At 40.8% G+C, this 27636-nt stretch overlaps 1 protein-coding gene across 1 annotated transcript in view; it reads right to left on the reverse strand.

Moving 5' to 3' along the window:
• Window positions 1-27636, reverse strand: part of LOC134602376 (tyrosine 3-monooxygenase-like) — a 51834-nt gene that overhangs the window by 19482 nt on the left and 4716 nt on the right. The window contains exons 3-5 of the mRNA XM_063447207.1: window positions 22580-22668; window positions 5684-5751; window positions 3570-3620 (exon numbers count right to left, since the gene is read on the reverse strand). Coding sequence (XP_063303277.1) covers window positions 3570-3620; window positions 5684-5751; window positions 22580-22668 — 208 coding nt within the window. The remainder of the gene's footprint in view (window positions 1-3569; window positions 3621-5683; window positions 5752-22579; window positions 22669-27636) is intronic.

Consider the following 27636-nt stretch of genomic DNA (forward strand, 5'->3'; position numbering starts at 1 on the left):
AGGCAACAAACACTTATAGTAAGGGTTACCCTCAACCCCTTAATAGAAGATATAGAGAAAAATAGTGGGAGTATATGAAATAAAAGCAGAAAATAACCAGTGATGGTGCAGAGCGTATGGAACTAGGTACAGGTGTAGATCTTCACTTGAGAAAGCCCCCCAGTTGGCGAAACACATTGTGTTGTTTTAACTTTTGTTTTTTAAGCATTAAAGTATATCTTGCATTCACTACTAGCTGTGGTTGACCATTTATTACACATTTTATGCTTTTAGTTGCTTTTATTATTATTTTTTATCTTCTTCTGTTCCTGTCACTAAAAACCTACCTAATAAGAAACTTTAGGAACAACTCCTTGAAATAATCTAAACAACATTATATCCCTGGTGGGAATTATACCACCCAAGCACTACCATCTGAGAAGGATCTACTGCTCCAATACATGTGAGTAGAAGCTTCATACTTTTACAACCATTATTATATTGATTACAGTGAGCACTATTGTTTGCCATTTTTATATTTTATATATCACACCATACATTGAGGGACCAGTCTCTAGATCTGCATATCAATCGGTGGGGATTGTACTGCTGCATGCTGTAAAACTTGGAGATGTGGTCTTATAGCTCTCTCAAATGTGAGTAATATACCATATACATTATTGTTGTATGTCCTGCACCAAGTTCCATATGCTCTGCACCATCACTGGTTATTTTCTGCTTTAATTTCATATATTCCCACCATTTGAAGTCTGGATGGTTACCAGTTAAAAACAGACTCCAGCCTTTGTGGACTAATTGGACTTTATATTGGTGCAACCTATATTTTATGCATATTGTTATCATAAGTAAAAACCTGTAAACTAGTCTAACCCAGAAGCTTTGGTGTTGAGAGCTGAATGTTGGTCATGCCTGTGTTAAACCAATAGTTTCTCTATGGGATGTAGAATGGTTTCTCATTGCTGGTCTATATAACTAGCCCCTGGACAGTGTCTTTGACTTTCAAGAATCAATCACTTCTGATGAACTGTGTCTACGTTGGGGTGGGACCCTTTCTATGGGAAATTATTATCTATCAACATCAAGTCATTAAAATGTTATTCCACACTCTACCATTATACTTATATGACACCAAATGTACTGTTGAATAGTTCTCATAGTGTCATGTTCTGACAAGTGGGGCAAAACTGTAAACTGATTGCCCCATTTTAAATACTTTAGACCAATTTTTAGAATAGAACATATTGTCTCCAATATGTTCAAATTTCAGCCTATCATCCTTGTGGCGAAACCGACCTCGCCACGTGTCCTTGGAGGGGGCTGATTGCCCGCCTCTTGCCTTTGGACTATGGACCAGACTTTATGGGAATGTGATACCCCAGATAGCCATACCATGGAGCCTATTCATATAATGAAAGACTATGGGAAAGACTTTAGCTCCATGGCAATTGTACTGTGTGAGTAGGATCTGCGCGCTATTCGGTAGTTTTGTGCGTGCAGATCCCAGCTATCTGGGGATAGGTGAAATGTCTGTGTGTTATGTGTAAATGTGACTTTATGTATTTTAAAGTGTTTTATGTCGTTTTGCAACCATGTGGTTAATGGAGTCTGCCTTTAGTCCTGGGTAATTGGATTACTTCTCCAATTAACTCCAGGGCAGAAGGGAGGAAACCAGGGTGCATTGTGGGGATGTTTTTCTGCCAGCCAGAAAGGAACAAAAGATACTTTTAGTAACTTTTGAACCCCTGGTCGGATTCATGCCATTTAATATGTTGTTCCCCTGAATGGATTGATTGTGGATATGTATTTTTATGTGAATGTGATGTATGGTTTTAAAGTTATGAAAGTTGTGTAAAAGTATATTTTACACTGTATGCATAATGGGATTATGTGTCACACTAAGGGGAGGGGATGTGTGGGAGGTAACATCTATGTCATTGGTTGCTTTTATGCCTCCCCCTGGGTGTGGCCTGTATGTGTGAGTTGGAAATAAAAGCCAGGCTGGATGAGCCAGTCCAGAGTTCCTGTTTTACCCTCAAAGTGATGTGTCGTCTCATTATTGGGGGGAAGGATTTATTGCATGCTGTTCCAGTTGACTGCTAGGAGTACAAGCCTATTCGTATGGTTCCTATTCAATGGTCTACAGCATTCATATGCTTGGGAGAATTTAAAAGGATTCTCGGATTCGGTGATTGTGGTGTCTGCCAGAGTGCTTGGAGTCCTCAGGAAGCACTAGGAGCATCCATTAACGGAGGTACCAAGTCAGGGTGCCAGGTGATCCGTTACAATCCTTTCTACAAAATTCCACATTCCCTCAGCTCTTTCTCCACTTCACTGTGCCTTATTATTTTACTGCTTTCACACCATCAATCCCATTTTATTATTGTCCTCATTCTGTACAACATATATATCCTACTGGCTCCTAGACAATAGATACTCTCAATCTAACTGATAGAATATGGATTGATTGTTTATCATCTTCTATATAACAGGCTTATGTCAAATAAGGAGATACAATAATGCAATCACTAACCATTTATGATGCTTATATCTGTTATTAGTGATTTGAGCATGTATCAGCAAAACCAAGCTTTGTGGGTTTTTTTTTTTTTTTGCTCATGTGAAAATATAAACTAAAAAAGTTACATAAAAGAGAGAATTCATAACAGAAAATCTCTTAATCTTAATCTAGAAAATCTTAATCCCTATTTACTCAATATTCAGTTTTTCATTGTGCCCCAGGGCCTTTGTGTACTTGTATGACTGTGTTATGAAATATTAAATCATTCTTGGAAATATTAAGTAAAGGAATTAACTGCCATTTCCCTTTATAGTCAGCAATGCTGGGAAGTTGTTTTTTTTTTTTTTTTAAATCAAATTAGTTTATCATTCAGTCTCTGTTTAGGATCTAGAAATAGCAAATAAAATCAGCAACAAGCAATGTGAACTTGTACCCTCCCCACAAATAATAACATGATACATTTTAGTTACTGAATGTCCCTGTTGCGTCCCAAGTGAGGTCTGGTAATGTTTGACCTGGGGGGGGGGGGGGGGGGGGGGGGGCAAGTGCACGTACATTTTTTTTTCCACAAAATTTGCAAACACATCTGGTAACATTGTATGGAAACAATCACCAAAGTCGGACAGGCTGACCGGTCCTGATATGGGACTCACCCAAGATAGATCCTAGTGGACCAGTCCAAGTCTGGAGAGAATCAAGACCATCATATTCTACTAAAGCAAAAACCCACTGAGGGCTGGGTAGGCCATGGCCTAAACTGGATTACCCATTAGGTAGCTGCTTGAGGACCAGACTAAGACAAGGTTCTGGTGGACTCCTTTCTGGTCCTGAAGCTCCCACACTATCTCCGATGAATCCTCTTGGAGCCATCAGGGAGATCTTAAGATCTTTCTGCTCAGCCATGAAGGCACATCAATCCATAACAGATTACCCAGTAATGGCACTACAAATTATTGTTATTACTATTACTGGCATTTATAAAGCGTCAACATATTCCACAGTGCTGTGCAATCAGGGATAATTGACATTTCCATTATTTTTTTTTGCTTACCAAGTGTTAGTTTCTTCAACTGTGTAGTCAATTCTTGGCAAGACGTCTCCACTAAAACAACAATATTGGGGGATATGAAATTGTACATAAATCTTAGCTATATAAAACATACAGTTTCTTTGAAGTTAGGATTTAGCTGCTAAACCACAACACTGTGTGTTAAAGCCATGTTTTAGGATTTTGCCCTTATTGTATTGTAAGCACAAAACATCAAGGCATTTCTGTGCATTAATGGCAAAAATGTTATCATTCTTAGTGGGTATTATACCATCTATGCCTTAAGGATTGAGAATAACCTATTTTGCTCTCCACTTGTGAATACATCTCCTTTTATTACTTTTATCTGTTTTAACAGTAAGCACTATATTTTTATTTCTGTTTTATTTACATCAGGTTCCCTGCCACCGCGCCGCAGTGAGTGCGGCGCCATCTGGTCCCTGTCTCCAGACCTGCAGTGTGTCTAACGCTGCACGTTCCAGAGCAGCTTCCTTATATGTGTGCTGCACCCGATCATGTGACCCGGCAAACAGTGATGACCTCAGAGACCACAAGGGAGGGAAGAAACTCCTTCCACGTGTTGTGGTTAACACTAATTGGAAATTAGCCAATGAGACACACCCTGTGTGTATATAAGCTCGCCTCTCCCTTGCCTCAGTGCCTTGTTGTGGTCTTTGGTTTACCATTGAGGGTTGCACTTGGTATTTGGATTTTCTGGTTACTGATGTTTGGCTTTGTCTCTCGTTATTCCGTCTCTCTGTTTCCCTTGACCTTGGCTCGTGTTTTGACTATCCCTTTTTGCATAACCCGACCATTTTAAGGATCGGTATTGCAATTCTCTCTATTCTGTCCTGTCTGCGTGTTAGGGTTCCCTGGTGAACGTTACATATATGTCTTGTGACAATCTGCTGCTATGTAAACCAATAGAGTGGGAACCCCTGTATACCCTAGCATATGGACTGCCCCATTACATGCGCTTCACTGTGAGCCAATAGTCTCAATAAATTGTGACTGTACATCCACATAAATACTTTTTTGTTCTGGTATATTGAACATTCTACACAATATTTGTTCTTTCTGTGTATGTTCTACACCATCTGGAGTTCACCCATTAGATCAAGACACCATGTATATCCACAGGTGGGGATTGTACCACCCAAGTGAATACATATGGAGCTAATTATCAGCGCCAGAATACTGATACCCCTAAGGCGCTGCTTCCTTCCCCCCTTTTTTTCTACCAATAAATGGAATATAACATCTAATCATAAAAATATTCCATACGTTTTAAACAAGACAAAATTCATATTTTATAGTGTATGGTGTTTATTATAAAACCAAAACATTTATTATCCCATCCATGTCCAAATTCACATAGCATAGTAAAATAATAATAACTTGACTTGTGCACAGTGGAAAAATTCAGTTTGTCGTAATCATTTAGCCTGAAAACGCAATTTAATTTGGAAAGTCCAATAGTCGACCACGTGGCAGTTCTGCTTATCTGAATATCGTCCGTGCAAAATATTTGAGGAAATTATGTGGGTCAACCAATGCAAGAATAATGCATTGCAAAAAAAAAAAATATATATATATATATATAATATAAATATTATGTATTTATTTTGCAGTACACTGGTAGGCGCATTTTCCCGTCATTTGTTCCCCAGATCAAGTCTGATTTAATTCCATCTATCTTTATTAAATATATCACCTCGCACTTGATCTGTGTCAACATTTACAGGATTATTCAGAAAGGATAATGTGAAAATTCAAGGTGAATTAAAAGTGAATTTTATATTCAAGGTCAACTATGGCGTCAGTTCAGCTACTTTGCCCTTAAATTTAAAATTTGCTTAGAATTCCCTTTGAGTTGTCACTGTAATAAATAATCCCATCAGGATTTCTATCTTTCTACCAAAAATATTCTGGTACAAGTCTGCCTGCTACCTAGTGAGGCGTGAGACCCTTTAAATTGAAGGAGAACAATCCTCTTCATATGATGGGACTGTAGATGGCTGCAATTTTTATAGTAGTCACCTACCTGTGACAGGATTGAGTAAGCCTAAACCAAAGAAAGAGGATGTCCATCATTAATTGTAATTTGAACTACTTACTGTCTGTAACTCAATGCAAGGTCTGCAAAGTAAGTTCTGCGTTTCTTGTATTCCTGGTCTGCAAATCCCTTCAGAAAAAAAAAAAAAATAATAATAATAAGAAAAGCATCAGAAAAAGAAATTGTGATAACAGGGTGCAATGTTTCCTTGAATTCATTCAGGTCGCAAAAAAGAATTCAGGTGCCATTTAGCCTTCTTAAAGGAACACACCAAGCACCATAACCACTACAGGGCAGATTAGTGGTTTTGGTGCCAGGAAGTAGTCAAACTGTTTTAGAATGGTTTCACTTCTTACAAGGGCTCTTCCAGGCTCCTCTCCCCATCTCCACTACTTCCCACAGAAAGTCAGAAGCTCTTTAGCTCTCCTGGGCTAAGCCTTACAGTGAAGGGCTAGCTCATTGGCTGAAAGCAGTTGATTGGCACTGTAAAGCTTAACTCAGACAGAGAGATTTAGGATTTATTATTGAAGTAGTAGAAGCAGGGGACATGAGTAAGAGAGTAAACTGTTTGCTCCTCATAATGGGCAGGGTGACGTGTGGGGGGAGTGGGTAGGTCGGGGCATTCCTATAACTATGAAAGTGCAATGTAGTGGTTATGGTGTTTAGAGTGTTTGTTTAAAGATGAAAGCCATTTTATAAGTATTACCTGCATTAAATAGTTTCCTTGTAAGTGGAGATAAATTTCTGAGCATAAACTTCCTTTAAGACAGATATGATACACCGCTGTCAAGGCTGAGCACCCCAGGAGCTAATGTTTTCAGTACCCCAACAATGTATTTGTCACTGTTTCTGATAACACATTCAGATCAATGCTCTCAGAACGTTTGTGCTTAGTGATGTGCATTGAGAATACTTGGTTTGGAATGTGTATTCCATGTACAGAATTGTCTCTACTTCGAATTGGAAGCAGGGAGGTTTGTTTAAAGAATATTGTTATTTCTTCTATATACATCATATGTCAAATATTTTTTATTTAATCTAAATTCAGACATTGTCTGGATGTCTATACCAAGGGCTCTCTGGGGCAGAAGGATATCCTGCATTTGGGAGTAGGGAGGTATAGCTCTGAGGTTTGGAAAGAGTGAGGAAAGATAATATAGTGTGGAGTATGGGGAGGGTGACACTGGGATGGGAAAATGGTGACACTGGGGTGCAGAGGGGCTCGATGATGACAGTCTGTGGGATGAGAGTAACAATGTAATAGGAATGGGCATGGGCAAAGAATTTGGTTCGGTTTGGAAATTCTGGTAAGTAAAACAATTTGTCTGCTTTGGCAATTCGGACCAATGGCATTTGGTTTGGTTCAGCATTTCTGCAATTCGGAACTACAGCAATTTGGAACTTTGGTAATTCAGACCCTAACCCTAAACCCTAACCCTAAACTCTAACCCATAACCATAAACTAACCCCTGACCCTAACTACTTGTTTTTCAGAAATCCGAATCACTTCGGCAATTCGGAACTTCTGCAATTTGGTTCAGTTCGGTACTTCGGAAATTCAGCAATTCGGCAATTCGGAAATTCAAACTTCGGACATTCGTAAGCATCCGAATTTCCCGAAATTCGCCCCAATGTTCATTCGGAGCGAAACGAATTGCACATGTCTACAATGTAATGAAATGTAAATATATATTAAAGATTTAACAATATGCCGCACAATTCAGTTTAATCCATTGCACATATTGCTTTGGAGGAAGAGAAACAAAAATTAACAAAATTGCTGATTCTGTATCTCCTCATATATCTATGATCGCTTGCTGATGACTGACAGATACAGAGAGCAGAGTCTAGCAATGACTGAGAAGAAGCCAAAAAGTAGGACGTAGGTTCCAGGATAGAGTAGTGTGAATTTCTTCATTTAAATTGATTTTTTTTGCGTAAATAAATAAATACTTATTAAATAAATAAAGATAAGTAAAATTGTGTTAAATATTTTGGGAACTGATGATTCCCCATTCATGTACAAAAAAAATCATGTTATTAACATTGTCTTGCATAATTAACTGATATTATTGGTCAATTTTGTTGGTGGTCAAATGCTATCATTTATAAAAAAAAAATGTTTTTAAATAGAATGTTCTTTGATAAAAACATGTACAGTATTTGTGGCATAAAGCAGATTTATAGAATATGTACCCTTGTAGAAAATAATTGTAGAAGACTTTTCATAGACCATATGGGAAAACAACATCCAAAACAGAAACAGGATCATCTTTGTTGATGTTAAAATGATAAAAACTATGTTCTTCCTTCTGTGCTAAAAGCCAAGACGTACAGCTGTGTAGACCAGTCCCTGTACATGGGAAACAAATTTCTCATGCCATATGGTATCAGTTATTCATTAAATCCCCACCCAGGGACATAACCTTAAATGCTTTACTCTATGACATTTTCTTGGTTCTGCATCTGACGACTGTGGATGCAAAACATCCTAATTTCTATGTAAATGATCTGTCTGGGAAAATTATATAATGCATCATTTACAAGGAAATTATGTGTGATGCAGAGGTCTTTGTATCTGGGATTCACGTGAAATCTGCCCCGGGCGAAAATGCTTTCAGAGATTTAGCTAAGCTGTGTGTCGATTCACTGATTCTATTAATCTTCTATACACATTTGCACATTTTAGGGTTTAAAACTGTGTTAATTAAATTGCAGGGAATTCACAAGAACTATTTAGTATAAAATAGCTGAAAAATGCTCCAGTTAAGCTATACACCTAGGAAGGCTTTTTTTTGCCATGAATTTTGTAGTTTGGTTTCCAATACTCCCCAATTCTTTGTTTCCCCATATTCCCATATTCCCAGTTTTCTATAACTATTAGGAATAAAAAATATAATGGCGTACAATTTGTATATATCCTTGACAATTCTCACTTGATTATTGATATTGTTGATATATTTGAATTTTTATTTTTTTTCTTATCAAAAATGTGTTAAATGAAAAATATGCATGAAAAGTTGTGTAATTAATGAATTAATTAATTTCATTTGTTAAATGAATTAGCTAAATTCAATAATTGTTGGAAATAACAAATAACAATTAACAGAAATTAGCTTTGGGCAAACAAATAAATTACAATGAGAAAGGTCAGCAAAATCACCACAAATTTAACAGACACACACACACACACAGATATACACACACCATTTCCTAGGTGAAGGGAGAAAGGAGAAGTCAAAGTGAATTTTAAAATTAAGGCCAAAATAGCTGAACTAGAATAACTAAGTCATCTATGTTTTCAATTGCACTGGTTTGGCCTTAAATATGAAATTCACTTTGAATTCTTGTTGGTTCTCAATTTATTGAATAACTCCGATAGAGTCTATCTCCAGGGACTGACAAGATCTCCAGCTCAGGGCCGCGTCCATAAAGTGGCACCGGTGGCCGCCTTAGGGTGCACCAGCCCGGGGGCCCAAAAGTCTGGGTGGCTGGAAGGAGGGAAGCGCACAGCGTTCCTCTCCTGATGGTCACTTCTTGTAGCGTGGCCGAGCGCCAGCCTGCAGTGCCGCGGACTGTGTGGAGGGGGCAGGGATATGAACACGGAGCAGCTGGCTCCCAGCAGGGGGGGGGGGGAGCTATCGCCGGTCACCTTCTTATCGGATGGGAGGAAGTGATGTCCTCCCAAGAAGACTGGAGCAGGAGAAAGCAGAGAGGATTGGGGCTGGGCAGGGACAGCTCCTCCAACTCCCAACTACCTCAGGCAGTACTCTGGATCCCAGGTAAGCCACCCTCCTGAACCCACAAGGTAGGAAACAGGAGGGTGTCTAGAAAAGTGTATATTTTGGCCAGCATGTGTGTATGTGTGTCTGTATGTCTGTCAGTGTGTCTGTGTGTGTTTGTGTGTGTGTGTATGTCTGTTAGTGTGTTTGTGTGTTTATCTATATGTCTGTCAGTCTGTCTGTGTATGTGTATGTCTGTCAGTGTGTCTGTGTGTATGTCTGTGTGTTTGTATGTCTGTCTGTGTATGTGTATGTATGTCTGTCAGTGTGTCTGTTTGTGTATATCTGTCAGTTTGTGTGTATCTGTATGTCTATTAGTGTGCATGTGTGTGTGTCTGTATGTCTGTCAGTGTTTGTGTGTATATTTATATGTGTGTCCGTCTGTCTATCTGAATGTGTATCAGTTTGTGTATATTTGCATCTGTGTATCTGCATGTGTGTCAGTGTGTGTATCTTCGTATATGTATATCACAGTATGTGTGTGTGTCTGTGGCAGTGTATATGTGCATACATCTCAGCATTCAAATGCCAACACTACACACAAATACACACCTGCATGCAAACATCAACACTACATACAAACACACCCCTGCATTCAAATGTCAGCACTACATACAAACACACCTCTGTATCAGACACCAAAATTATATATAAACACACCTCCGCATTCAAAAACCAATACTACAAATAAATGCATGCTTGCATTCAAATGCAAACACTACATACAAACACAAACTACATTTACACAAACATACTCCGTACTAACACATGCTTACATTTAAACACACAAATACTGCTCAGTGCTAAATACAATCCTGCAAGCATGGGGAATCGGTAGAGCCCCAGCTTTCAAAGCATTGTTGAAGTTGCACGACAGATTGGGATCTATCTTTTAGCCACCCTGTGAAAATACACAGACATACATACACAGTCTGTATGTCTCTGTATGAATGTCTGTGTATATTGATAGGTGAACCACCCCATAGAAAGTGCGATGTTTCGGCTCAGCAGAGCCTTGTTGCATGATCAAGGTGCTGCTGAGACGAAACTTCGCACTTTCTATGGGGTGGTTCACCTATCAATATACACAGACATTCATACAGAGTATACCATCCTTATTATTGAAGTGTTGCCTGCATTTATTACTTTTGAAGACTTTACTGGTGGATCCAGCAATGTCTGCCTGACACGGAGCATCCACAACTGTGGATAGCCAGAGCATTTACACGGTATCAGTGTGCATGGTTCTTTGTTTTTCTGTGTATGTATGTCTCTGAATGCCTTGTCTGTATGTCTCTGTATGACTGTCTGCGTATGTATGTCTCTGTATCACTGTGTATGTATGTCTCTATACGCCTGTCTCTATGTTTCTTTATGTCTGTGTCTGTATGAATGTATGTCTGTGTTTGTATGACAGTGTACCTGTATGTGTAAATTGTATGACTGTGTGCCTTTTATGACTGTGTGTCTGTATATTTTTGTGACTGTGTGCCTGAATAACTATGTCTGTGTGCTTGTATGGTTGTGTGTCTGTATGTTTGTGTATTTGTGCATATATGTATTTTTGCCTGTATCTATGTCTATATGGGAGAAAAAGAGAGATAGATAGGGGCTGGGGGAAAGAAAGACAGAAAGAGGCTGGCGGGGAAGTAAGAAATACATAAGGGTTGTAGGAGACACACTAAAGGTATAAGTAAGGCACATAGGGGCCAAAGGGGTAAGACATTCAAGAGAAGGTATATGAAACACTAATGTGGGTAAGAAATTTAAAAGGGGGCTACGAGACACAGAGGTGAAGATGCATTTTTTTTAGGGGGGTGGGAGGCGTCAAAATGCATCTTCGCCTGTGTAGTCAAAAATCCTTGCACCGGCCCTGCTCCAGCTTATAAGATTGTTTTTCAAATGGGCTAGGATAAAAGTGATATATTTATTTAGAATAGTAATACAATACAAAACTTGTAGATATGCTGTAGATATGTAGCGAATAGGTTAACACAGGCAATCAATGTGTAACGAAAATATATCCCTACACGCAGGATTCAACTCAACAGAAGACAATACAGAGGGGAGATATGTCTACTGGACCTTAGAGTGGCCGGACTCGACGTATATAGGAGAAGTACAGAGTCAGGAATAATCCGAGGTCAAGGGCACAAAGAGACAGCGTAAACTAGGACTAGCCGGGGTCTGGTACACAGTAAACAGCAAGCCGGCAAACAGAACAGATAAGGATAAAGAAAAAACGTAGTCAGAAAACAAAGCCAAGGTCAAGTACGAAGGAACACAACTGAGTACAACAAGCGCTAAAGGGAACTGAAACAGAAACCACGATAGGGCAAGTAACCAAGGGATAAAGGTGAGTATTAATAGCTAAACAACTATTTTGATTGGTCCCTGTCATCTCCCCTGCCCCAAAAGGTAAGTGTATGGGGAGTGTGGCATGACAGGGACCAATGGGAGGCCTTTTCCAATTTAGGCTCCCACTGTCCCTTTAAGAGCGCGCCCGAGACCCGCGGTGCGCTCTTAGAGTCAGGCGGGACACGTGACCACTTCTTGCGGTCACTGCCCGCCTTCCTGTTCCTGCCTTCGGATGACCCGCCCGGCTCGTGCAGCAGCAGGACCGCGCGCGGCTCGAACAGAGGACCCCGGCCGGCCCCTGGAAAGGGTAAGTACCGCTACAGTACCCCCCCTCCCGAAGACACCCCCTCCGGGCGGGGAGGGCCAGGCCTGTCAGGAAAATGAGAATGGAAAGAACGCACAAGGCGAGGAGCGTGAACAGCGTCAGCGGAAATCCAACTGTTTTCCTCGGGCCCATAGCCCTTCCAAGGTACTGAAGTCGACCTCTAAGGAAACGAGAGTCAAGAACAGCAGAAACTTCAAACTCCTCATGACCCTCCACAGAGACAAGAGGGGGAGGAGGAGTATGCCGGGTATAGTGGTTGCGTACGTAAGGCTTCAACAACGAGGTGTGAAAGACATTAGGAATACGCAGATTCTTAGGAAGACCTAAGGCATACGAAACAGGATTAACCTTATGCAAAATACGATAAGGACCAATAGAGCGGGGAGCCAATTTCATAGAAGGCACCCGGAGGCTAATATTCCGCGTGGAAAGCAAAACCCTGTCCCCCACGACAAAAGAAGGAGCCGCCCTGCAATGCTTGTCAGCCTGCACCTTCTGGCGAGCAGCGGAATCCACCAAAGAACGCTGAACCTGCTCCCAAGTATTACGTAAAACAGCCAAATGCTCATCCAGAACTGGCATGCCCTGTGAGGAGAAAGCAGCCGGAAGAACAAGGGGATGCTGGCCATAGACAACGTAAAAAGGACTTTTGCCAGAAGAATCATGAGTAGCCTTATTCCGAGCAAATTCAGCCCAAGGAAGAAGGTCAGACCAATTGTTCTGATGGTGGGATACGAAACAACGAGGTACTGCTCCAGAGATTAATTGGCACGTTCAGCAGCTCCATTAGACTGGGGGTGGTAGGCGGAAGAAAATGAGAGTAATACCCATTTCCGAACAAAAGGCTTTCCAGAACCTGGAAATAAATTGGCTACCCCTATCGGACACAATAGATACGGGAATGCCATGCAACCTAAACACCTCTCTAGCAAATATAAGTGCCAGTTCCCTAGATGTGGGCAGCTTGCGAAGAGACACAAAATGGGCCATCTTGGACAACCGATCTACTATCATTAGGATAACAGTGTTACCATTCGAAGGTGGTAGTTCAACAATAAAATCCATGGACAGGTTAGACCAAGGTCTTTCAGGAACGGGTAATGGATGCAACAGCCCACAAGGAACTTTGCGAGAAGATTTCATACAGGCACAAGTAGTACAAGCACCTATATAGTCGGTGACATCCCTGCGTAAGGAATCCCACCAGAAATACCGAGAAACAGCTGACACCGTTTTGGAAATACCAGGATGTCCAGCAGTCTTAGTGTCATGATACAACGACAGAATATCCCGCCTCTCGGGAACATCAACGAATAGTTTATCAGTAGGCCTCTCGCTAGGAGCCATGCTTTGTTCCGCTTGTATAGCCTGCAAGAGGGACGAAGAAATAGACAAAATAGTAGTAGCTATTATCCTGTCTGGGGGAATGACGGGAGTAACATCAATTTCCTGTTTGTCAGCAGTTTCAAACTGTCTGGACAGAGCGTCTGCTTTAGTATTGCGATCACCTGGCCTATAGGTGATAATATAATTAAAATGGGACAAAAACAGTGACCACATAGCCTGCCTAAAAGACAATCTTTTAGCCTCACTAAGGTAGGATGGGTTCTTGTGATCCATAAATATGAGGATAGGATCCTTAGTTCCTTCTAACAAATGTCTCCATTCTTTAAGTGCTAAAATAATAGCAAGGAGTTCGCGATTACCCACATCATAATTCTTCTCTGCTTTGGACATCTCTTTGGAAAAGAAGCCACAAGGATGCAATGGTTTTTCAGGCGACTCTCTTTGGGATAAGACGGCACCTACCCCGATCAGAAGCATCGACTTCAAGAATATAGGGCAATGAGGAGACAGGATGCTGTAAAATAGGTGCAGAGGCGAATGTAGTCTTAAGAAATTCAAAAGCCTGAAGTGCCTCAGGAGACCAGACACGAGCATTGCCATCCTTTTTTGTCATACGGGTGATAGGCGCTACAATAGAGGAAAAAACCTTTAATGAAACGTCTATAATAACTAGAGAAACCAAGAAAATGCTGAATGGCTTTCAAACCTTGTGGTAAAGGCCATTCTATGACAGCAGAAAGCTTCTGGGGATCCATACGAAAACCTTTAGCGGAAATCAAGTACCCCAAAAACTGGACTTTGGATTGGTCAAATAGACATTTTTCCAGTTTACAATAAAGACCATTAGCAAGAAGGGTCTTCAGAACTGTTGTAACATGTCTGTGATGAGTGTGTAAATCTGTAGAATATGTTAATATGTCATTCAAGTACACAATTACAAATGTGTGAATAAAGTCTCGTAAGACGCCATTAATAAATTCTTGAAAAACTGCTGGGGCATTACATAGACCAAATGGCATAACAGTATACTCGTAATGGCCAGATCTAGTGTTGAATGCCGTCTTCCATTCGTGGTCTTTCTTAATACGTATTAAATTGTATGCACCTCTAAGATCCAATTTAGTAAATACAGTCGTATGTTTGAGCCTGTCGAACAATTCCGTGATTAAAGGTATAGGGTGTGCATTTTTGATAGTGATTTTATTTAGACCTCTATAATCGATACACGGTCTTAAATCACCTTCTTTCTTTGATACAAAAAAGAACCCCACTCCACCCGGAGAAGAGGATCTCCTAATAAACCCCTTTTCTAGTGATTCCTTAATATACTCTTCCATGACACCGTTTTCTTGAACAGATAAAGGGTACACCCTGCCCTTTGGAGGTATAGTGCCAGGAAATAAATCGATAGCACAATCATAGGGTCTGTGAGGCGGTAATTTGTCAGCCTCCCTTTTATCGAAGACAGTCTTGAGAAATAAGTACTGAGGGGGTATAACCGTAGACAAAGGAGGAGTAGTAGGAACATTAATAGAATTCAAAGGGGTTACTTCAATAGTACAAGATTCGTGGCAGGCTTTGCTCCATGATTTTATTTGCCCTGACTCCCAGTTGAAAATGGGATTGTGAGCACGTAACCATGGGTACCCTAACACTAGGTGTGAAGAGGGAGAGGTGATGACCTGGAACCAAATGGTTTCAAAGTGTAAAACCCCTGTATACATGTGTAATGGTACAGTTTCATGAGTAACAACTGGAGAACTTAATGGTCTACCATCTATGGCCTCAACGGCCAAGGGTGTCTACTTCTCTCTGATGGGAATGTTGTTTTTCTTAACAAAACCAGAGTCTATGAAATTTTCAGCTGCCCCGGAGTCAACCAGAGTGTATATGTGCTCAGCTATACAACTCTCTCCCATATGTAAAGAAACAGGAAGAAGCAAACGGTTAGGAGGCAATTTAGGAGACTTAGATATCACACCCAAGTCCCCTATAAGGTCTTAGGTGCGAGAGTTTTCCGGAAGCAAAGGACATTCCTTTACCATATGGTCTCTCCTACCACAGTATAGGCAGAGTCCGTCCCTTCTCCTATTTAACTTTTCAGTATCAGAGAGTTTGGCAACCCCTAATTGCATGGGTTTCTCCTCAGATACTTTAACACTCTCAGGTTTATCAACTCTGGGGTTAATAGGTGCAACAAAACGTCTATTCCTGTTCTTAGTATAGAGCCTGTCACAAATCTTATTATCTATATCAATGAGGTAGTCAATAAGGTCCTTTAATGCAATAGGAAGCTCCTTACCTGCTACCTCATCCAATATAGTGTCAGATAAACCTTCCATGAACGCAGTAGTTAACCCATTATTGGTCCAATCTACCTGTGAAGCAAGGGTACGAAACTGAATAGCATAGCCAGCCACAGACCTAGAACCCTGTTTAATTCTCATTAATGCTCTTGCGGCATTTTTTGACCTTTTCGTTGTGTCAAAAGTTCTACGAAAAGCTGTAAGAAAACTGTGGAAATCATGCACCATAGGTCCATTAGCCTCCCAAATAGGGTTTGCCCACTCAAGTGCTTTATCGGTAAGTTGGTGCATAAAGAACCCCACCTTAGACCTTTCTGTGGGAAATGAACGTGGATACATCTCAAAATGGAATTCTATTTGATTAATGAAACCTCTGCTTGTCTTAGAGTCCCCTCCATACCTAGGAGGAGGTGTTAAATGGGCCGAAGTATTGGGTAAAGTAGATACTTCAGGAAGAAGAGGTGTAGGAGGGTTAGGTGTGGTTGCTGGAAAAGTTCTAGATAAAAGCGTCTGGAGAGCCTGGGCTATCTGATCCATACGGTGATCCTGCTCTACAAATCTAGCCTCATGGGATGCCATTTGCTGAGCTAAATCTGCGGGGTCCATGGCTCTATCGTAATGTAACGAAAATATACCCCTACACGCAGGATTCAACTCAACAGAAGACAATACAGAGGGGAGGTACGTCTACCGGACCTTAGAGTAGCCGGACTCGACGTATATAGGAGAAGTACAGAGTCAGGAATAATCCGAGGTCAAGGGCACAAAGAGACAGCGTAAACTAGGACTAGCCGGGGTCTGGTACACAGTAAACAGCAAGCCGGCAAACAGAACAGATAAGGATAAAGAAAAAACGTAGTCAGAAAACAAAGCCAAGGTCAAGTACGAAGGAACACAACTGAGTACAACAAGCGCTAAAGGGAACTGAAACAGAAACCACGATAGGGCAAGTAACCAAGGGATAAAGGTGAGTATTAATAGCTAAACAACTATTTTGATTGGTCCCTGTCATCTCCCCTGCCCCAAAAGGTAAGTGTATGGGGAGTGTGGCATGACAGGGACCAATGGGAGGCCTTTTCCAATTTAGGCTCCCACTGTCCCTTTAAGAGCGCGCCCGAGACCCGCGGTGCGCTCTTAGAGTCAGGCGGGACACGTGACCACTTCTTGCGGTCACTGCCCGCCTTCCTGTTCCTGCCTTCGGATGACCCGCCCGGCTCGTGCAGCAGCAGGACCGCGCGCGGCTCGAACAGAGGACCCCGGCCGGCCCCTGGAAAGGGTAAGTACCGCTACAGTACCCCCCCTCCCGAAGACACCCCCTCCGGGCGGGGAGGGCCAGGCCTGTCAGGAAAATGAGAATGGAAAGAACGCACAAGGCGAGGAGCGTGAACAGCGTCAGCGGAAATCCAACTGTTTTCCTCGGGCCCATAGCCCTTCCAAGGTACTGAAGTCGACCTCTAAGGAAACGAGAGTCAAGAACAGCAGAAACTTCAAACTCCTCATGACCCTCCACAGAGACAAGAGGGGGAGGAGGAGTATGCCGGGTATAGTGGTTGCGTACGTAAGGCTTCAACAACGAGGTGTGAAAGACATTAGGAATACGCAGATTCTTAGGAAGACCTAAGGCATACGAAACAGGATTAACCTTATGCAAAATACGATAAGGACCAATAGAGCGGGGAGCCAATTTCATAGAAGGCACCCGGAGGCTAATATTCCGCGTGGAAAGCAAAACCCTGTCCCCCACGACAAAAGAAGGAGCCGCCCTGCAATGCTTGTCAGCCTGCACCTTCTGGCGAGCAGCGGAATCCACCAAAGAACGCTGAACCTGCTCCCAAGTATTACGTAAAACAGCCAAATGCTCATCCAGAACTGGCATGCCCTGTGAGGAGAAAGCAGCCGGAAGAACAAGGGGATGCTGGCCATAGACAACGTAAAAAGGACTTTTGCCAGAAGAATCATGAGTAGCCTTATTCCGAGCAAATTCAGCCCAAGGAAGAAGGTCAGACCAATTGTTCTGATGGTGGGATACGAAACAACGAGGTACTGCTCCAGAGATTAATTGGCACGTTCAGCAGCTCCATTAGACTGGGGGTGGTAGGCGGAAGAAAATGAGAGTAATACCCATTTCCGAACAAAAGGCTTTCCAGAACCTGGAAATAAATTGGCTACCCCTATCGGACACAATAGATACGGGAATGCCATGCAACCTAAACACCTCTCTAGCAAATATAAGTGCCAGTTCCCTAGATGTGGGCAGCTTGCGAAGAGACACAAAATGGGCCATCTTGGACAACCGATCTACTATCATTAGGATAACAGTGTTACCATTCGAAGGTGGTAGTTCAACAATAAAATCCATGGACAGGTTAGACCAAGGTCTTTCAGGAACGGGTAATGGATGCAACAGCCCACAAGGAACTTTGCGAGAAGATTTCATACAGGCACAAGTAGTACAAGCACCTATATAGTCGGTGACATCCCTGCGTAAGGAATCCCACCAGAAATACCGAGAAACAGCTGACACCGTTTTGGAAATACCAGGATGTCCAGCAGTCTTAGTGTCATGATACAACGACAGAATATCCCGCCTCTCGGGAACATCAACGAATAGTTTATCAGTAGGCCTCTCGCTAGGAGCCATGCTTTGTTCCGCTTGTATAGCCTGCAAGAGGGACGAAGAAATAGACAAAATAGTAGTAGCTATTATCCTGTCTGGGGGAATGACGGGAGTAACATCAATTTCCTGTTTGTCAGCAGTTTCAAACTGTCTGGACAGAGCGTCTGCTTTAGTATTGCGATCACCTGGCCTATAGGTGATAATATAATTAAAATGGGACAAAAACAGTGACCACATAGCCTGCCTAAAAGACAATCTTTTAGCCTCACTAAGGTAGGATGGGTTCTTGTGATCCATAAATATGAGGATAGGATCCTTAGTTCCTTCTAACAAATGTCTCCATTCTTTAAGTGCTAAAATAATAGCAAGGAGTTCGCGATTACCCACATCATAATTCTTCTCTGCTTTGGACATCTCTTTGGAAAAGAAGCCACAAGGATGCAATGGTTTTTCAGGCGACTCTCTTTGGGATAAGACGGCACCTACCCCGATCAGAAGCATCGACTTCAAGAATATAGGGCAATGAGGAGACAGGATGCTGTAAAATAGGTGCAGAGGCGAATGTAGTCTTAAGAAATTCAAAAGCCTGAAGTGCCTCAGGAGACCAGACACGAGCATTGCCATCCTTTTTTGTCATACGGGTGATAGGCGCTACAATAGAGGAAAAAACCTTTAATGAAACGTCTATAATAACTAGAGAAACCAAGAAAATGCTGAATGGCTTTCAAACCTTGTGGTAAAGGCCATTCTATGACAGCAGAAAGCTTCTGGGGATCCATACGAAAACCTTTAGCGGAAATCAAGTACCCCAAAAACTGGACTTTGGATTGGTCAAATAGACATTTTTCCAGTTTACAATAAAGACCATTAGCAAGAAGGGTCTTCAGAACTGTTGTAACATGTCTGTGATGAGTGTGTAAATCTGTAGAATATGTTAATATGTCATTCAAGTACACAATTACAAATGTGTGAATAAAGTCTCGTAAGACGCCATTAATAAATTCTTGAAAAACTGCTGGGGCATTACATAGACCAAATGGCATAACAGTATACTCGTAATGGCCAGATCTAGTGTTGAATGCCGTCTTCCATTCGTGGTCTTTCTTAATACGTATTAAATTGTATGCACCTCTAAGATCCAATTTAGTAAATACAGTCGTATGTTTGAGCCTGTCGAACAATTCCGTGATTAAAGGTATAGGGTGTGCATTTTTGATAGTGATTTTATTTAGACCTCTATAATCGATACACGGTCTTAAATCACCTTCTTTCTTTGATACAAAAAAGAACCCCACTCCACCCGGAGAAGAGGATCTCCTAATAAACCCCTTTTCTAGTGATTCCTTAATATACTCTTCCATGACACCGTTTTCTTGAACAGATAAAGGGTACACCCTGCCCTTTGGAGGTATAGTGCCAGGAAATAAATCGATAGCACAATCATAGGGTCTGTGAGGCGGTAATTTGTCAGCCTCCCTTTTATCGAAGACAGTCTTGAGAAATAAGTACTGAGGGGGTATAACCGTAGACAAAGGAGGAGTAGTAGGAACATTAATAGAATTCAAAGGGGTTACTTCAATAGTACAAGATTCGTGGCAGGCTTTGCTCCATGATTTTATTTGCCCTGACTCCCAGTTGAAAATGGGATTGTGAGCACGTAACCATGGGTACCCTAACACTAGGTGTGAAGAGGGAGAGGTGATGACCTGGAACCAAATGGTTTCAAAGTGTAAAACCCCTGTATACATGTGTAATGGTACAGTTTCATGAGTAACAACTGGAGAACTTAATGGTCTACCATCTATGGCCTCAACGGCCAAGGGTGTCTACTTCTCTCTGATGGGAATGTTGTTTTTCTTAACAAAACCAGAGTCTATGAAATTTTCAGCTGCCCCGGAGTCAACCAGAGTGTATATGTGCTCAGCTATACAACTCTCTCCCATATGTAAAGAAACAGGAAGAAGCAAACGGTTAGGAGGCAATTTAGGAGACTTAGATATCACACCCAAGTCCCCTATAAGGTCTTAGGTGCGAGAGTTTTCCGGAAGCAAAGGACATTCCTTTACCATATGGTCTCTCCTACCACAGTATAGGCAGAGTCCGTCCCTTCTCCTATTTAACTTTTCAGTATCAGAGAGTTTGGCAACCCCTAATTGCATGGGTTTCTCCTCAGATACTTTAACACTCTCAGGTTTATCAACTCTGGGGTTAATAGGTGCAACAAAACGTCTATTCCTGTTCTTAGTATAGAGCCTGTCACAAATCTTATTATCTATATCAATGAGGTAGTCAATAAGGTCCTTTAATGCAATAGGAAGCTCCTTACCTGCTACCTCATCCAATATAGTGTCAGATAAACCTTCCATGAACGCAGTAGTTAACCCATTATTGGTCCAATCTACCTGTGAAGCAAGGGTACGAAACTGAATAGCATAGCCAGCCACAGACCTAGAACCCTGTTTAATTCTCATTAATGCTCTTGCGGCATTTTTTGACCTTTTCGTTGTGTCAAAAGTTCTACGAAAAGCTGTAAGAAAACTGTGGAAATCATGCACCATAGGTCCATTAGCCTCCCAAATAGGGTTTGCCCACTCAAGTGCTTTATCGGTAAGTTGGTGCATAAAGAACCCCACCTTAGACCTTTCTGTGGGAAATGAACGTGGATACATCTCAAAATGGAATTCTATTTGATTAATGAAACCTCTGCTTGTCTTAGAGTCCCCTCCATACCTAGGAGGAGGTGTTAAATGGGCCGAAGTATTGGGTAAAGTAGATACTTCAGGAAGAAGAGGTGTAGGAGGGTTAGGTGTGGTTGCTGGAAAAGTTCTAGATAAAAGCGTCTGGAGAGCCTGGGCTATCTGATCCATACGGTGATCCTGCTCTACAAATCTAGCCTCATGGGATGCCATTTGCTGAGCTAAATCTGCGGGGTCCATGGCTCTATCGTAATGTAACGAAAATATACCCCTACACGCAGGATTCAACTCAACAGAAGACAATACAGAGGGGAGGTACGTCTACCGGACCTTAGAGTAGCCGGACTCGACGTATATAGGAGAAGTACAGAGTCAGGAATAATCCGAGGTCAAGGGCACAAAGAGAGCGTAAACTAGGACTAGCCGGGGTCTGGTACACAGTAAACAGCAAGCCGGCAAACAGAACAGATAAGGATAAAGAAAAAACGTAGTCAGAAAACAAAGCCAAGGTGAAGTACGAAGGAACACAACTGAGTACAACAAGCGCTAAAGGGAACTGAAACAGAAACCACGATAGGGCAAGGAACCAAGGAACTTGATGGACGCAAGTCTCTTTTCAGCTATCTAACTATGTAACTATGTAACTATGTAACCAAGGGAAAAAGGTGAGTATAAATAGCTAAACAACTATTTTGATTGGTCCTTGTCATCTCCACGCCCCCAAAAGGTAAGTGTATGGGGAGTGTGGCATGACAGGGACCAATGGGAGGCCTTTTCCAATTTAGGCTCCCACTGTCCCTTTAAGAGCGCGCCCGAGACCCGCGGTGCGCTCTTAGAGTCAGGCGAGACACGTAACCGCTTCTCGCGGTCACTGCCCGTCTTCCTGTTCCTGCCTTCGGATGAGCCGCGCGCGGCTTGTGCAGCAGCAGGACCGCACGCGGCTCGAACAGAGGACCCCGGCCGGCCCCTGGAAAGGGTAAGTACCGCTACACAATGATTGATCTGTTTGTTTTTTTGCATTTTATTGCCACTATCATTTGGCTTTCCTTCTACTGAAAGGTCAACACTTGAGAATACTTTTGAGATAACATGATGAAAATATCTGTTGTGGGAGAGGTACTTTAGTATGGATTATTGTAACAAATACTCTTTTGCATCTTTATGTGATAGTGTTGCCGTGCCCTAAACATTATATAACCATTATATAGTTTTTAAAATAAAAAGTAAAAAAAACAAATAAATATGTTTGAACATGTTGCAAATATAAATATGATTTGCAATGCAACAGTTTATGCCAATTGGTGCGAATCGGGGATATTTTTATGAGAACTTCATACTCAAATTCTTTGGCAACTTTTCTCAAACTTTCTTTTAAAGGTCAAACAGGGCCAAAGGTATTTATATAGTTAGTTAATCTTGGCTTGTGTGATCAGTTGTGCTAGGTAAGCCATTGGATTTTAAATCTCTGTAAAAGCAATAACATGCAACGCTTACAACCATAAAATATTTACAATGACTTTACGTACCGGATGATCCTGATCAAAATTCGGCTCAAATTTAATAATCAGGTTATGGCATTTGTCCAAGTCTTGCAGTTTTCTTGGAAAAGAAGACCCTGTTTTAATAAAAATAATATTTATTTGGATCATGTTATATGTGTTATATCATTTCAAACATAATTCCAAAAGAATCAATTCATGATGTAAACTTTTCCAAAAAACTCTGATTATAAAACTGCTTTGGGGTATTTTTGTGATTCTAGCTGTAGTGAAATCCTTCAGAAAAGCAGATTGTGGAGTAATGTGTTTTTACTTTACATTGCGTTCCTTATTTTATTTGGAGTTATATGTCTTTGCACATCAAATCAAAACATTACATGTAGGATTTAGGAAGATGTGTTTTACAAAGAGAAAATATATATTTATTTATATTCAATGATTTGCTTCAGTCCTAACTGCAATTCATCTGAATTTGGGCCAATTTGTTGATAGGTTGAAATTTCGAACTCCGAGCCCAAAAATATTTTAATATTTAAAAATATTAAAGTTTAATCATTTGAAAAGCTTACCCACAAATAATTAAATCAAGACCTTGATCTTTGAACCAAATGATAATAAAATGCTCCTATCAGTGTACTGCAAAATATATACGTAGAAGTATAATATGTATGTATTTTGCAGGACACTGATTGGCCCAAAAAGTGCAGATTTCAATGGCACTTTTTTTAAATTGTGAGAATATATTTCACAATATATCTGACAAAATAAACCTGGTTACACCCCCTGGCTGTCAATCAGACAACCTGTTAGGTTCCTTTGTGGTTTGTTTAGCTCAGTAGAACTTAACTCAACAAACAGCAATTGCTCAGAGCCCTTGCTTTGCCTTCTCATTGAGCTGCATTAAGAAGTCTGTGATTGGACAGCCACAAAAAGTCTTGGCGGGGTTAGAAGGGGAGGACTACAAAGGCTGCAGACAAGAGAACTGGTACTTTTGCAAGTTTTTTTTATATATACTTCAATGGAAAAAAACAACACATGTATATTTTCACTTGGAGTATATTTACTTAACAATTTTTTTTGGGGTGTGGGTGTGGGGGGGGGGGGGGGAGGGGGGAGATTGTCCCTTTATGGAGGGATTGACTATTTTCTTGATATTTATATCAAAGTATATTTATAAGCATGAAATGTAGTTTTGAATAAATATCTGTGAAATGTCATGAGTCAAGTGCCACTAAAAGTAAAAGAGAAGGAAAAACGAAAGAACACTGGAGCCAATAATTGCAATATCCCCGCTAGCTGGGGGATAACCCCCTTATAATTTCAACAACACACAAAGAAAGAGTTGGAGGATGCCAGCACATTACATATGGGAATAATAGAATACTAGTATAGGTGAAATCACTGAAAATCATAAAAAATTAACTTTTAATAAGTTATAGATAAAAGGTCCATAAATAGTGGACTAGTGATGTATCATAAACTGAACACAAAAAAAAAAATACTATTTCAAAATGAAAAACAATAATACAATTTTAACAAAGCGGTCATTAGGAGAATTAATGGCATGGTGGTAGTGTGATAGCTATGTTCACCCACTCGATCAGAATATATTAGGGCTGACTCACTAATGGCACACTTGTTCTGATAAAGATATCAAGATAGTTATGTCTGAAACATCAGATGTTACTGATAAGTATAAGTATAAAGGCTTGATAAGATAATCACACTTAACACTAGCATGAAGATATAGAGGTTTATAAACATTTTAACCAGTTTATCTTCATTATTTGGTATAAGGGCAGAAATGGCAAACTACCATGCTACAATTATGAGTGTATACATAACGTTGCAACAATTGTAAAAAAAAGCCTGGTAATTGATACAGTGTCAATGGGGGGACTGAGGAATAAATAGATATAACCTGGACCAGAAAGGGAATCTTAATGGCATAGCTTTCCCTACTGTGACTTCGTGGACACCCCTTTATCCCTAAAAAAGCTCAACCTGTCCTGATAGAGGGATTTATAAACCTTCCCCCAACATCAGTACTGTATCACTATAAAATACTGCTAACAGTCAGCCATGCGATAACTTAGTGGCCATTGCAATCAGAAAGATAGGAAAATTATTTTATACTAGTATAACTGTAAATAATCTCTGTAGGTAGTAGTGCTTCATTGGTTCAAATGCTAGTGAAAGCAGGAGCCCCTGATGCGCGTTTTGCTTGTTTAGCTCATCAGAGGGGAACCGGACACAGGATAATGCCGGTATAAAAAGGAGAATTGCGTAGATCTGATTGGATCGCCGATATTTGAATGCACCAATCAGTTGACAGTATACCAATTTGTATAATTATCAGTAATGAATGGGGAGGAGGCGATAATAAAAACACGGAGGGGGAAACAAGACCGATCAAAAAATTAAAGAAGGATTGGAGATGGATTATTTGAAAGTATATTGCAATAAAATAAAATATATAAGCATTGTGAACTAACTACAGTAATAAGTGAAGTATAAATGCGCTAACATTTCTAAGGGTTGTTTAATTCATATATACCAACTTATGATCACATCAGTACTTACAAGTAAGGCTTATATCTATGGTCGGTGAACATGGCTGTATTTTAACTCGTGATAGTGGAGTGTGATATTCTTTAGCGTGATCTGAATAGTAAACGACGAGCTCAGTATCATGCAAACTGTTACATTGAATTTAATTTAGCTAAGATTGTCAAATGTATGAATACCACGAGGAGAGAAAAAGACAATCATAATCACCGTAGGTGATTTATCCGATCGTTGTCTAAAATAGCAAGTTGGATAATAACAATAGTTACCATAAGTGTTTGTTGTGATTGTGGCACGAGTTCAAAAAAACAGTTTTGGAGATAAAGTGTGTTTACCAAATTGACTAAATAGATCCTATTTTGCTGATTAATTAGAGTGTGTCAAATGGTATGTTAGTTAAAGATAATAACATATGTTATCTTTACAGTGGCCTGAAGGTATAAGCATATAGTCACTTATATCAGATGTAAGGTAACTTGTATATAGTCCATATTATGCTTTCGATTTAATTTAATTTGGCTAAGATTGACATAATATAACAAATACAACAGGGAGAGAAAAAGACAATCATAATCTCCCTAAGTGATTTGATCGTGGTCAGAATAGTGAGTCGGAATATGCTAGTTACAAATGTAAGCTGTTATTTAGCCTAAAGGTAAAGGCCAGGGGTTCTCAACCCAGTCCTCATGACCCCCTACCAGTCCAGGATTTGGGAATTACCTGGGTGTGTCTAAGGTGTTTAGAAAAAGGGAATAAAAACACCTTAGACTCTAAGGTGTTCTTTTTTTCTTTTTCTAAACACCATAGACACACCCAGGTAATCCATAAACCCTGGACTGGTAGGGGGTTCTTGAGGACAAGGTTGAGAACCCCTGGTATAGGCATTTGGTCACTTATAGCAGACGTAAGTGACTACTATGTTGTCCATACTCATGCTTTCAAGGAAGTGCACCTGAATTAGTAAGAGTTAATTTTGGGGTTGTTATTATGTTGGAATACTGCCCTGCGGCCCAGTCTCAGAAGGGAGGGGATCATGCTCTGCTTCAGTATGTCACAGTACATGTTGGCATTCATGGTTCCCTCAATGAACTGTAGCTCCCCAGTGCCGGCAGCACTCATGCAGGCCCAGACCATGACACTCCCACCACCATGTTTGACTGTAGGCAAGACACACTTGTCTTTGTACTCTTTACCTGGTTGCCTCGACACATGCGGGGCACCATCTGAACCAAATAAGTTTATTTTTGTCTCATCAGACCACAGGACATGGTTCCAGTAATCCATGTCCTTATTCTGCTTGTTTTCAGCAAACTGTTTGCGGGCTTTCCTGTGCATCATCTTTAGAAGAGGCTTCCTTCTTGGGAGACAGCCATGCAGACCAATATGATGTAGTGTGCAGCTGGTCTGAGCACTGACAGACTGACTCCCCCCCCCCCCCCCCCACACACCTCTTAACCTCTGCAGCAATGCTGGCAGCACTCTATTTTCCAAAGACAACCTCTGGATATGACGCAGAGCATGTGCACTCAACTTCTTTGGTTGACCAAGGTTCTGAGTGGAACCTGTCCTGTGAAACCGCTGTATGGTCTTGCCCACCGTACTGCTGCAGCTCAGTTTCAGGGTCTTTGCATATCTTCTTATAGCCTAGGCCATCTTTATAAAGAGCAACGATTATTTTTTTCAGGTCCTCAGAGTTCTTTGCCATGAGGTGCCATGTTGAACTTCCAGTGACCAGTATGAGAGAGTGTGAGAACAATAACCCAAATTGTACATGCCTGAGACCTTGTAACACTAATTGGTCACATGACACTGGGAGGGAAAATGGCTGATTGGGCCCAATTTGGACATTTCCACTTAGGGGTGTACTCACTTTTGTTGCCAATGGTTTAGACATTAATTGCTGTGTGTTGAGTTATTTTGAGGGGACAGCAAATTTACACTGTTATACAGGCTGTACACTTACTACTTTACATTGTAGCAGAGTGTAATTTCTTCAGTCACATGAAGAGATATAATAAAATATTTACAAAAATGTGAGGGGTGTACCCACTTTTGTGAGATACTGTAAGTGTGATTATCTTATCAAGCCTTTATTCTGATAAGTAACGTCTGATGTTTCAGACATAACAATCTTAATACTTTATCAGAACAAGTGTGTCATTAGTGAGTCATCCCCAATTTATTCTGATCGAGGTGGTATCACACTACCACAATGCTATAAATTCTTCTAATGACCACTTTTTTGGAATTAACCAAATAGGCAGCTGAATAGTAATATATGGTATTATTATTTAATTGATGGTAGTCATTTTATCGAACTCAGAAGGATGAAGGGCTTACCCTGCCGGGATTTGAACCTGTAATCTTGCTTTTTTTTTTTTTAATAGGCTTTGTAGTTAGGGTATTTACCAACTGAGCTACCTCACCAGCTAATTATAATTATAATTTTAGTCCTGTTTTTCGTTTTGAAATGGTACTATTTTTGTGTTCAGTTTGTGATACATCCATCACTAATC

The sequence above is a fragment of the Pelobates fuscus genome, chromosome 3, assembly GCF_036172605.1.
Source record: "Pelobates fuscus isolate aPelFus1 chromosome 3, aPelFus1.pri, whole genome shotgun sequence".
Taxonomy (NCBI): Eukaryota; Metazoa; Chordata; class Amphibia; order Anura; family Pelobatidae; genus Pelobates; species Pelobates fuscus.